The 12,135-nt window shown below is 40.2% G+C and overlaps 1 protein-coding gene across 1 annotated transcript in view; it reads left to right on the top strand.

Annotated features, from left to right (window-relative positions):
- The window catches only part of Frs2 (fibroblast growth factor receptor substrate 2), a 79,927-nt gene extending 68,258 nt beyond the window's left edge, over positions 1 to 11,669 (top strand). The window contains 6 exon segments of the mRNA XM_038314999.1: positions 274 to 365; positions 2,510 to 2,696; positions 4,660 to 4,818; positions 5,162 to 5,325; positions 7,072 to 7,164; positions 7,167 to 11,669. Coding sequence (XP_038170927.1) covers positions 300 to 365; positions 2,510 to 2,696; positions 4,660 to 4,818; positions 5,162 to 5,325; positions 7,072 to 7,164; positions 7,167 to 8,027 — 1,530 coding nt within the window. The 5' untranslated portion in view covers positions 274 to 299 and the 3' untranslated portion in view covers positions 8,028 to 11,669.
- Positions 11,670 to 12,135: the final 466 nt, after the last annotated feature.

Here is a 12,135-nt window from a genome sequence, read left to right as displayed (position 1 = left end):
ATTGAATAACTGTAAGCTAATTGTTTAGGTAGTAGTACGTGGTTTTAGAATAAGCAGACCTTTATAAATTAAACTGGAAATGTGCATTTCTGAGACATGCATCACCAAGCAGAATTGACCAACTAGTTGAATGAAATTTAATTCTAAATTTAACGTCATTGGGCTTTATTTTCTGCATCAAAGTATCATGCTTGTGTGTGGTGCTTTCTAGTCTTTCCTGTTTTAACAACTTTTGTATCCTGGTATAAGTTTCGTCAAATTATTTCTGTGCAGTGCTCACATGGTCTTCTGAAGAAGCCATGGGTAGCTGTTGTAGCTGTCCAGATAAAGACACTGTCCCAGATAACCATCGGAACAAGTTTAAGGTCAGTAAAGCCAACAAAACTATGTTCTTCTTCGTCGCCTCCTTGGATGTACTTGAACAGTCATTCATCTTGCCGTCTTTCTTTTATTACCAGACCTTTTATTTCCCCACCTTTTCCACAGTCTGCCTCTTCTTATTTGAGTAAATGGCACTTTACTAACAATATGGATTATTGGTCCATTTCCCATTACTGTAACAAGTGCATCTGGCTCAATACTTAACAAAGGAAAGAGGTGTGTCTAGCTTACAATTTTGAATAGAAGAGTTCAGTCAACATAGCACTGGCTCTAACCAAGGACCCCTTTACTTGACTGCCTTGTGGTATAGTATCTCAGTGGCCCGCACAACCAGAGCTCTGAGAGACTGGGTTAGCTGGGGTCTCACAGATCTTATGTTGACCCTTTTGAGGGCACACTCCTAGTAACCTAAGGACCTCCCATATGCCCACCTCTTAAAAGTCAGTACCGCTACCTCAGCATTGCCACAGTGATGGCCAAGCCTCCCGCAGATGAACGGCCAGGGGGACAAACCGTAACAGGAATCCTCCTTTAGTTTTTAATTTGGTCCTTTGTGTCCATTGATCACATGATTGTGATAATTGTTTCTTTAAAACGTCATTTTCCAGTAGTCTTTGTAGTCTTACCACTTGTCAGTTTTATCTGGGGTCAGCCTTGGAGGTTACAGTACACGATCTGTTAGCCTGCTGCTATGGGACTGCACAGCGGGACAGAGTGACAGAAAAGGACGCAGTGGGTCTTCTTCAGAGACATGCCCACAGTGACTGGAAGACACTATAAATGCTGCCAAGGTCGGGGTCTATGGCTTTGACACCTAAGATCCCAACAGTAGCGCCGTCATTTAGACATCTTCATGCATGCTTAGATAGATGATTAATTTGTTTTTGTTTGTTTGTTTGTTTGTTTTTGGGTCTTTTGTTTTTGTTGTTGCTTTTAGCTCTTTTGTTTGTAATTTTTAGAGACAGGGTTCCTCTGGCTGTCCTGGGACTTGCTTTGTAGCCCAGGCTGACCTCAAACTCAAAAGAGATCTGCCTGCCTCTGCCTCCTGAGTGCTGGGATTAAAAGCCATGCCAGTCCATATTTTTTTTCTTGATAAGACAGTCTTGCTGTGTGTCCAAGTCTACCTTGCAGCCCCAGTACTCTTTCTCATCTCTAGCTGGATTGTAGGGCTTGTGCTGCCATTCTTTGGCTTGACTTCTTCACTGCACTGGGACTTTTCCCCTGTGGTCGCTGCACAGTTGGTCCTCTTTCTTCCTTCAGTAACCTGGGCTAAAATAGGCTGAATTCTCCCAGTCTGACCTCGGTGTCTTGTCTTAGCTTCTGGATGGCATGGATCTTATGAGTTCCAGCTCTGTTACTTAATAGCTTTTGCACTCTTGGGCAGTTTGTATGATTAGTAAGTCTTACTGTCATTGGTGCAACGTTGACCTGTAGTCAGGGGCTGTTATCAAAATTAAGTGGGGAAAGTACATGCAATATCTCCTGTTTGTGCCCGGGGGCATGACAGCTCCATAAACATTACCCTTTATTCTTTGTCTTTGGCCATTTTCTTTGTTTGCAGTGCTAGGAATGGAACCTAGGGCTTCATGCATGCTAGTCAAGTGAGCCAATAACCCAGCCCATCTCTGGGTGTTTTCTGGAACTTGGCATTACAGTCCTTTTTATTTTTTTTAAGATGAACTTGGGCCGGTCTTATTTGACCCTTTAAAGGTACTTTCTTTATTCTGTTTCAGCATTGTGTCTTCATATTGTGTTTTGTATCTTGTGAGCCACCAGATTTCCTTTTTACTGGATTTCCTCTATAAAGTTAATCCTACTCAAGTCTAGTTAAAATCCCTCCTTACTTTTTTCAGCTACCGTAGGCAGTCACTGCTGCCTTGGCTAGTCTCTGCTGCATTCGTCAGCTCGTCTAACATAGTGTGACTTGGTGTTTGTATCTTATTTCTCCAGTGGAAATATAAACTCTTTACACATATGAATGGATATTATTTTATTGCTATATAGATCATACCCTACACACATTGACAGGTGGATGAACTAGCAAGTGAAAAAAAAGTTGATATAATTATCAGCGGTGCATTTTTCTGAAAGTTGGTGAAATGTTTAAGATGCTATTATTTCTTTTTAGGTCATTAATGTGGATGATGATGGGAATGAGCTAGGCTCTGGCATAATGGAGCTGACAGACACAGAACTGATTCTATACACCCGTAAACGGGATTCAGTAAAATGGCACTACCTCTGCCTGCGACGATATGGCTACGACTCAAATCTCTTTTCTTTTGAAAGTGGTCGAAGGTGTCAGACTGGACAAGGTAGGTAAAGCCTTTATCTTCTTCAGATATATTTGAAACATTATGCTTCCAGTTATTCTGTGTACAGCATTTCATTTCTGTGAGGAAGGCTGGGAATGATGATGACACATGCTCGCTTGTACACCTCGCCCTTGGGAGGTAGAAGCAGGAGGATTCTTGCAAACTCCACATAGTGAATTCCAAGCCAGCCAGGTTTAAAAAGACCCTGTGCCAATAAATAAATCCCCACAAAACTCCCAAACAGAATGTGTTAAAAAAAAATTATGGCTGGGCAGGGATGGCATACCTCTTTAATTCCAGCACTCAGTAGGTAGGTCTTAGAGTTTGAGGCAAGCCTGGTCTACAGAGTGAGTTCCAGAACAGCCAGAGTTCCACAGTGAAACCCTGTCTCAGTTTAAAAAGAGAGAGAGAGAAAAGAAAGAAAGAAAATAGATTAATTATCCATTCTATTTATCAAGCATGCACTAAACACTTTGCCCTGGGTAGAAGTAAAATAGCTAAGTATTATTTTTGGTCCTAACTTCTTGGGAAAGCAATGTAAACATGGGAGTCAGATAGAACATGGTTTTATTTTTTTAACTAATTAATAATGATGATGATAATTTTGACTCCCTACTAATGGAGTAGCTTGGGCAAGTTATATGCCTTCTATTGGAACTTGTAGAGGGGTCTTAAGGGATTGTGATAGTGAACAAGGTGATGATTATAAAGCCCACAGGCAGCCTGCTCCGTGGTGAGTGTTGCGTTTTTCCTGGTGACTGGGCTCCCCCCTGCTGTTAAAGCTTTCTGGAGTGTATGTGCAGATAGATCCCCTTTGCTCTGAAAGTCCTGTAAACAAACTGAAATTATCTTAGCTTTATGGATTTATGCCTTGAAATAAGACATCTATAATTGATTTATCAGAAGTTGTTTCTTGCTGTTCCACATTAGGATGCTGTCTTAGTCGCTGTTCTATTGCTGGTGAAAGAGACACATGACCAAGGCAAGCCTTGTAAAGGAAATATTTAACTGGGGCTAGCTACTCTGGGCAGGGAGCATGGTGCTGGAGCAGTAGCTGAGAGCCTTTCAATCCTGATGCACTGGTGGCAGCAGAGAGACTGTGCTGACCTGGGCTTCGACACCGTCAAAAACCCTTCCCAGTTACACACTCCCTCTCATGAGGCCATATGTAATCCTTAAACATCCCACCAACCAGGAACTAGATGTTCACATACTTGAGCTAGGAAGATGTTTTTATTCAGGACCCACCACAGATGCCTATTTCACAACTTCTTTTCGTTGTGTTCTTATAACTTTTCAAAAAAGTTAATTACCGTATATTAATTATACATAAAATGGGGTCGTTGGCATTTTCATGCATGTTTATAATAAAATTTGATCATGTAGCCCCTCTTCCTCCTTCCTTTAGCTCCCTCTGTTGCTGGTCCCTTTCTCTTCCCAGTTAGTCCCCATCTACTTTGATGTCATGGGAAGGGGATTTGGGAGAACTCCAGTGAGTTTATCACTAGAGTCCTTTACAGGAACATGGATGAGGGTTGTTTACAGGAGTACAGGCACCTTACTGTGCCTTCACCATTAATAAAATGTCTTTCTGTCCCACATTAACTCGGTAGAAATCCTAGACCCCTTTGAGCCAGTTCCCCTACCCCATAACAGGGTATGCTGATGGGTCTAGTAAGTTCAGTCCTTATGCATATAATCACTGCTGCTGTGCATTTAAGAGTGCAACAGCTTGTTGTGCCTGGAAGTCAACATTCCATCCCAAACTCCTTGCCCTTCCTTTGGGTTTGACAGTTTTCTGCTCTTTCTTCTGTGCAGTTCCTGAGCCTTGGAGGGGCTATACAGGTGTCCAGTTACAGCCAGGTGTCCAGCAGTCACTTGTCCTCTGTCCTTTGGTCAATCCCTGCAGTCACTGCTGACCACTGCTCTTGTGACCATGTTTCCCTCTTGATTATATTTGTAGGAATCTTTGCTTTTAAGTGTGCCCGTGCAGAAGAATTATTTAATATGTTACAAGAGATTATGCAAAATAATAGTATAAATGTGGTGGAAGAGCCTGTTGTAGAAAGAAATAATCATCAGACAGAATTGGAAGTCCCTAGAACCCCTCGAACACCCACAAGTAAGTAGACATTTTCTCTCTCATTTTGTATGTCAGACACTTAATTTAATCTATAACAATTAGAAATGATCATCAACAACAAAACCCCTGTTAGCTTTAGTGACAAACATTTTTAAAATGAAAACATTAAATATTGCACATTACCTAAAATGTTACCTCATTACCTCATTACTACATTACCTCAGTGTTGAAATGCTTGACTGTGTGCTGGGAGGAACGATGTTTGATATCATCAGTACTGCCAGAAAGAACAGTTAGCTGATAAAGGAAGATTGGATGGGCTGCTGTTTGTGCTCTAGCTTCTGTGTGTCCTGACAGGAATGTCACTCATTTCTATTCTCAGCTCCAGGGTTTGCTGCTCAGAACTTACCTAACGGATATCCCCGCTACCCCTCGTTTGGAGATGCCTCATCCCACCCCTCCAGCCGGCATCCTTCTGTGGGAAGTGCTCGCTTACCCTCAGTCGGTGAAGAGTCTACACATCCTTTGCTTGTGGCTGAGGAACAGGTAAGCAGCTGCCGTTGTGTACCAGCAAAACTGTTTGTGGAGTATTGTATTGCTGTGTTAATACTTGGAGCTTTTATTCATTGTGATTTTTAGCTTCCACTGTGAATTACTTCTGCATTGAAAATTGGAGAAATGGCATGTGTTTGCTAACATGTGCTGAAATATGCACAGATGTAAGGGGAGGCCTTGGACTCCTAGAGAGATCTGCCTATCTCCGCCTCCTGAGTGCTGGAATTGAAGAACCTTCTGAGTGGTTTGTCTGTAGAGAGGTACATCTGTCGATGAAGAGAGACAAACTCAGTCAGTTCTTAGTGATTTAGAGTTTATCCTACTTTTGATGCTTTAGTCTTTGTTACCAGTGAACTATAGGTACAAAGGTAGATTTTGGCATTGAAGTTGCTTGGAGCTATTTAGTGTTCCTCAGTAGTTCAAATGTGGAACCATGTATTTGTTTGAATGTTATATATATTATCAGCTAAGTTTGTCTTTTGTAAATTATGGTCATTTATCATTAAGGGATTTTTAGTGTCTTTTTTATGTAGTAAACATTGTTACTATAATTACATTTTCCTCAGTTTTGCATTTCATTTTTAATCCTAAAATTTTTTGGTCTGGACCTCCAGATATTTTTAGGTTCTCATTCTAAAATACTATTGAACTTTTCTAAGTGGTAATGGGATCTTATTAGATGGTATCTATTTTGCATCTATGTATTTTATAGAACTCTTACATAGAGATTTTCTGTTTGTCAAGTCAGATCATAAGGAAATAGTGATAAAATTACCTATTCCTTTTCAGTTCTTGTCATTTCTTATTTATTAGCCAGGTTTTAATAGCTTAGCAAGGTTTTCTAAATCATTTGCAAAATGATAATCCTCTTTCTTCCTTCCCATCTTTTTTGAGACAGGGTCTTGTTATGTAGCCTAAGATAGCCTCAAACTTGGCTATTTTCCTGCCTCTGCCTCCAGAATACCAGGACTGTAGGTATTTGTCACCATGATTAGCTGGTTCCCACTACAATGCTGTTAAATATAGTGCTGTGTCTTGTTTTAAAGTTTTCTGCATCCCTTTTCTCCTCCTGCCTTTTTATTAGGCAAAAAATAAATAAATAAATAAGTGCAAAAATTTTAAGGTAGGGCTGGAGAGATGGCTCAGTGGTTAAGAGCATTGTCTGCTCTTCCAAAGGTCCTGAGTTCAATTCCCAGCAACCACATGGTGGCTCACAACCATCTGTAATGGGGTCTGGTGCCCTCTTCTGGCCTGCAGGCATACACACAGACAGAATATTGTATACATAATAAATAAATAAATAAATATTTAAAAAAATTTAAGGTAACAGTATATTTAAAGAAGAAGTAATAAAATTAACTTAAGTGGCACAAACCAATAATCCTAACATTTTGAAGTAGAGGTAGTTGGATCTAGTTTGATGCTAACCTCAGCAACACAATGAGACCCTGTTTCAATAAATAAATAAGATGAATTGGCGTGACCAATATCTTTTTAAAAATTTTTATGTGTAGGGGTGTTTTGCCCATGTGCATGTCTACACCTGATGTATGCAGTGCCTATAGGGGCCGGAAGGGGGAACTGGAGTTACACACAGTTGGGAGCTGCCATGTGGGGGCTAGGAATTGTGAACCAGGTCTTCTGGAAGAGCAGCCAGTGCTCTAACCACTGAGCTGTCTCTCAGCTCTTTTTGCTTTGTGTTTTACCCTTGACTGATTTGCTTTGTTGTCTTTTTAGGTACATACTTATGTTAATACCACAGGCGTGCAAGAAGAGCGGAAAAACCGTGCAAGTGTGCATGTCCCCCAGGAGGCAAGAGTTTCTAATGCGGGAAAGCAAACACACCCAAAAGAGAAGAACCAAGTAATACTGAAGACAGGGACCCTCAGGTTCTTCTAAAACCCGAAGGAGTCAAATTTGTTTTAGGACCAACCCCTGTTCAGAAGCAGTTAATGGAAAAGGAGAAACTGGAGCAGCTTGGAAGAGACCAAGTTAGTGGAAGTGGTGCAAATGGTGCCGACTGGGACACTGGCTATGACAGTGACGAACGGAGAGATGCACCCGCTGTTAACAAACTGGTGTATGAAAATATCAATGGGCTATCTATCCCTAGTGCCTCAGGGGTCAGGAGAGGTCGTCTGACATCTGCCAGTACCTCAGATACTCAGAACATCAACAATTCAGCTCAGAGGAGAACTGCATTGTTAAACTATGAGAATTTACCATCTTTGCCTCCTGTTTGGGAAGCCCGCAAACTAAGTAGGGATGAAGATGACAATTTAGGACCAAAGACCCCATCTCTAAATGGCTACCATAATAATCTAGATCCAATGCATAACTATGTTAATACAGAGAATGTAACTGTGCCGGCAAGTGCTCACAAAATAGACTATTCAAGGCGTCGGGATTGTACACCGACAGTCTTTAACTTTGACATCAGGCGCCCCAGCTTAGAACACAGGCAACTCAATTATATACAGGTGGATTTGGAAGGTGGCAGTGACTCCGACAACCCTCAGACTCCAAAAACCCCTACCACTCCCCTTCCACAAACCCCTACCAGGCGCACAGAGCTGTATGCTGTCATAGACATCGAGAGAACTGCTGCTATGTCCAACTTGCAGAAAGCACTGCCACGCGACGATGGTACATCTAGGAAAACTAGACACAATAGTACTGACCTGCCCATGTGAGCCTGGAAAGCATTACGTCATTTGCACCTTCGTGAAGTTTTTAAAAATGAAGATGCAATGCTTCATTTTCATTTCTACACTAACTCCTTTTATAGACTGATGAATTTTTTCTGAGTATTTCATGTGCATCTTTAAAGGGAATTAATGTAGAGCAGGTACTCCTTACAGAACACTAATTTCATTGTACTCTACTCGTTACTGTACAGCAGCATTCCCATTTTCACAGTGCCTATTTAAAATGAGATTTGAAGTGAATGACATGCTGGTTGATTTTTATTCCATATCCAGGACATATGTGTATCTTCCACATATGTCTAAGTTGTGTTGGCATTTAAACCTTTGATAAAGTCTCTTGATAACGTGCATTGCTAACATAGCTCTAGGCTTTGAAGGTAGGACTCGTAGATTCACTGCTCACAGTATGTGGTCTCCAGCATGGAACATGAGGAATCTTAGTTCATTAATTAAAGGCTTTTTGACTTGGGCCAAAAAAAAAAAAAAAAGAAGAAGAAGACGAAGAAGCAAAAGAACCACACCTCCTTTTGTACCAGTCAGCTCCTCTGTCTTCAGTGTTACTAGAAAGAGTACAGTATCATGAATATGGTTGCATTTTGGAAGGCAGACAGGAGGCCAAGTCTTGTCTACTCATCTCATGGTGTCTTTTGAAGGGCATGTCCAGATATCTTACTCAGAATTGCTGTAGGGTCAGGAGTCAGTCTCAGGTCGCTTTACCCAAAAACATTTGAAAAATCCACACCGTGATCTCTTGGCGTTTCTTTTCGGTAGATTGACAGCACATTGTTTTCTGGATGGAAACATTTGTGCCATTAAATTCCCATTTTAGCTTCAGCTTTTTCCCCCTTTGGTGTTTGGGTTGTCTTACTTTGTTTTGTAATGTCTCTCTCAATTTACAATACAATGTTTGAGTTTATATATCATTTTGGAATGGGATTGTGTGTTTATTGTTACTTGGTTTGCATCTTTGTCAAGTTATGGTCTTGAAGGTCCATTTGGAACTGACTGTTATTTTCTAACAGGGTTGCCCTTGTCCAGTATTTATTTATCTGCTGTTGACCCTTCACATTGATGGAAAAGCATAGTCTCGATTTTAAATTTCATTTGTGTCCATAGGTGATCTCTTTACTAGCCGAGAAAAAAAGGAAGATACTCTAAACATGTGAGTTCCCATGGTCCTGTCCTCCCTGTGGGCACATTCCCCAGCACTTTAGTGGGGATTGCTCAGCTACATGGCTGCAGTCCCGCTCTGCCCGCTCTGCTGTCCTTCCTGTGGAGCTAGGCTCTTATTATCTCCTGACTTTGGTGTGAGCTATTAATATTGTTGCCAGCATAGCAAGTACAGGGAAGTCTTGAGGATCTGAAATGAACGTTATATAACTGATGGAGAGTCCAGATGTTGGACTCTTTGAAATCAAGAATGCTCCAGATTCCTAAACCACTGTAGAATAAAGACAAGAGTGGAAGGACAGGTAGCCTTACAAAATATTTTACTTTTTTCACTAATGTTGAGGAAGTTCATATGTGATATGGCTATACCAGATGTGGCTAAAGTTGATTTAACAAGAACAAGGTCTCAGTCCTAGAACATTCTGTCTATTCAGGAACTCATCATAAAACCATGACTAGATTAGCAGAACAGTAAGTTGGGACCATAATAAAAATAAATTATTTCAGTTGTCTTCATTGTTTTTAGTGCCGTTGGTTTATAGCAGAATTTTCTTTTTCCTTCTTTTTTTCTCTGTAAACTTGGTGCTTACTAAAATGTTCACTGTTCTCCCTAAGAGAGCAATGACCAGACGTGCAGATTCCATGTTTAATATCCTCTTTTGTTTATCCTTTCTTCTGAGTAGACTGCTAATTGTGCCAATTTCAGCGTGTTTTTTTGAACATGGGGGTAAGAACTCTGATAGCAGCAGTGTACACGATTTCCTGAGAGCGAGCATCAGCACAGCCTGACTGCAGTGAGGGGCTGATCGCTCTGGAGGCTGGGTGCTCTTTGTTTCCTTTGTGCTCTTTCTTCACTTTCCCTTCAGAGATTTGAGTTAGATTTATTTTATTTTATTTTTGGTAATTCTAATATAATCACTACAGTTTATGCTTTAAATAACGTATGGTTTAAGAATGAAAACGGGACCAATTTGTCTGCTAACCATTTGATTTTAGGGGACTATATGAATATTAATTAGGAAGAGGTAAACAGGTGATGTGTTAACTTCTAGATTCTTCTGGAAACTGCCTTGTTTCTATGTACCGGTCCATTTAGAATACCTGTCCTTTACAGTAGTCTCATATTGGGCATTAAAGCTCTGTCTTGGAAGAATGTACCTATTACTATTTGGTGAATTCAGAGTGAGATATTTTATTGGCACATATTTGTGGCCATATGTCTTAGATTTTCTGAGACAAACTTAATTTTAGGTAATTGGTTTTGTTGATTAGACTATGTGACACACTTTTTGGTTTTGAAAATATAATCCTTGTTCCCTCCACCCCCAAATAAAATCCTGTTTTATCCATACAGATCCTGACAACATTTTTTCAAGACCAGGGGTGAAAAGTGATATAGGTATTACTAGTGTTTTTCTCAATGGCTTGCTTCTCAGTTTCATCTTCTTTTGAAAAAATGAAAACATGGTGCCTTCCCTCCTTCCAAGAAGATTGGCAAATAGTTCCTTTTGTTCCTGCTGCTGTGGAGTGACGAGACATGCACTTTACTCTCGAAGACTCAGCAAAAAGCTTTCACTTCTCAGTATATCCAGAAAAGATCACATTCGGGACTTAAACTTTGCCAAGCAATCTTTGTCATTACAGTTATTAATGTTGACCCCCCCACGATGTCATAAGTCAAAACTGATGTTTGTTATTCTCCCCACTGCTCCCACCCCAGATCTGTGGCACAGCATATACAATGTACCTCAATATGTTCTATTAAAAATGGACAGGGCCTTATGTTTTCATAATTTTTCCAACAACGTGCCACCATGTATTTGCCTCAAGGTAACAAGTACTTCCCAGTTTCCCCTGTACTGTTTTCTACCCCAAAATGGCCCAAGTGTTTTGTGCAATGTGTAGTGTATATGTATAAATATAAATATATATATATTCTTGAAATAGACATAACATCAGAGACACTCAGAAGTAATGTAGTGGCATCGAGGTCATTCATTTCTGATGTGAAGTACATGGTACTATTTACTTTTTCCTAATGTTTGCCAAATTTGAGTCAAGGCATTGGTACGAAATTACAGAATATATAGGAAACATTTTGGCTTGGAAAAGTTAACAAAGGAAAGGATTTGAGACCTTTCACAATGTGCTCTGCCCAGACCAGCACCCTGTCTTCTTGCTGCCTGTTCCACATTCCTGCTATCCTCATTTTTCAGGGTGTAACACATTCTTTTATAGCATCCTATAGTTGAAATTCTCTGGCAGTTGGACAGACAGCATGGAAACAGGCTGGTATCAATAGTACAGTCACCAGGGTGCCACATTTGCATTAGTAAGTGCAAAATATTGTTTATAAAGGAAAAACTTTTGTGTTATGTTTCTATTTCATTACATTGTATAATACTGTAAGATTATTGTATGTTCCTAATTTGCATTATAAATGTTTTTTCCTACATAAAGGCACCTACACTCAATAGCAACTTGTATAAAAGGTAGCTTATTAGATTTTAATTTTTCTCTTATAAAAGTTTGTCTACAGTGGGACTACCATTGCCAATTGTATAGATATATGAATTTTCCCCCCATGGTTAATTTCTAAACATTCCATGTTTCTCTAATGAAAGACGTGATACTGTACGATGCATAAATTGTGTTTTTAATGCTGTTTCATTATCAGCATTTTAAATTTTGGGGTTGCATTTTTAGTATTGGCAAACCTAACCACTGCAATGAGAACCTTGTTGTATGTGTAACAGCAATCATTTGCCCTCTGCCCCTTCTGCCCTTTGTTCTTTACTCTCCCTGTCAGTGCCAATTCATACATTTTGTAGCATGGCAATAAAATATAACTTTTACACTGAGGCCAAGTGTGGCTTTTTGGAGGCAGTGGGGTGGGAGGACTGCCGCCTAGTTGTCCTGGTAT

This window comes from Arvicola amphibius, chromosome 17 (genome assembly GCF_903992535.2).
Source record: "Arvicola amphibius chromosome 17, mArvAmp1.2, whole genome shotgun sequence".
In the NCBI taxonomy this organism is placed as follows: Eukaryota; Metazoa; Chordata; class Mammalia; order Rodentia; family Cricetidae; genus Arvicola; species Arvicola amphibius.
The sequence above is the reverse complement of the archived record's forward strand: the minus strand, read 5'-3'. Positions and strand labels throughout refer to the sequence as shown.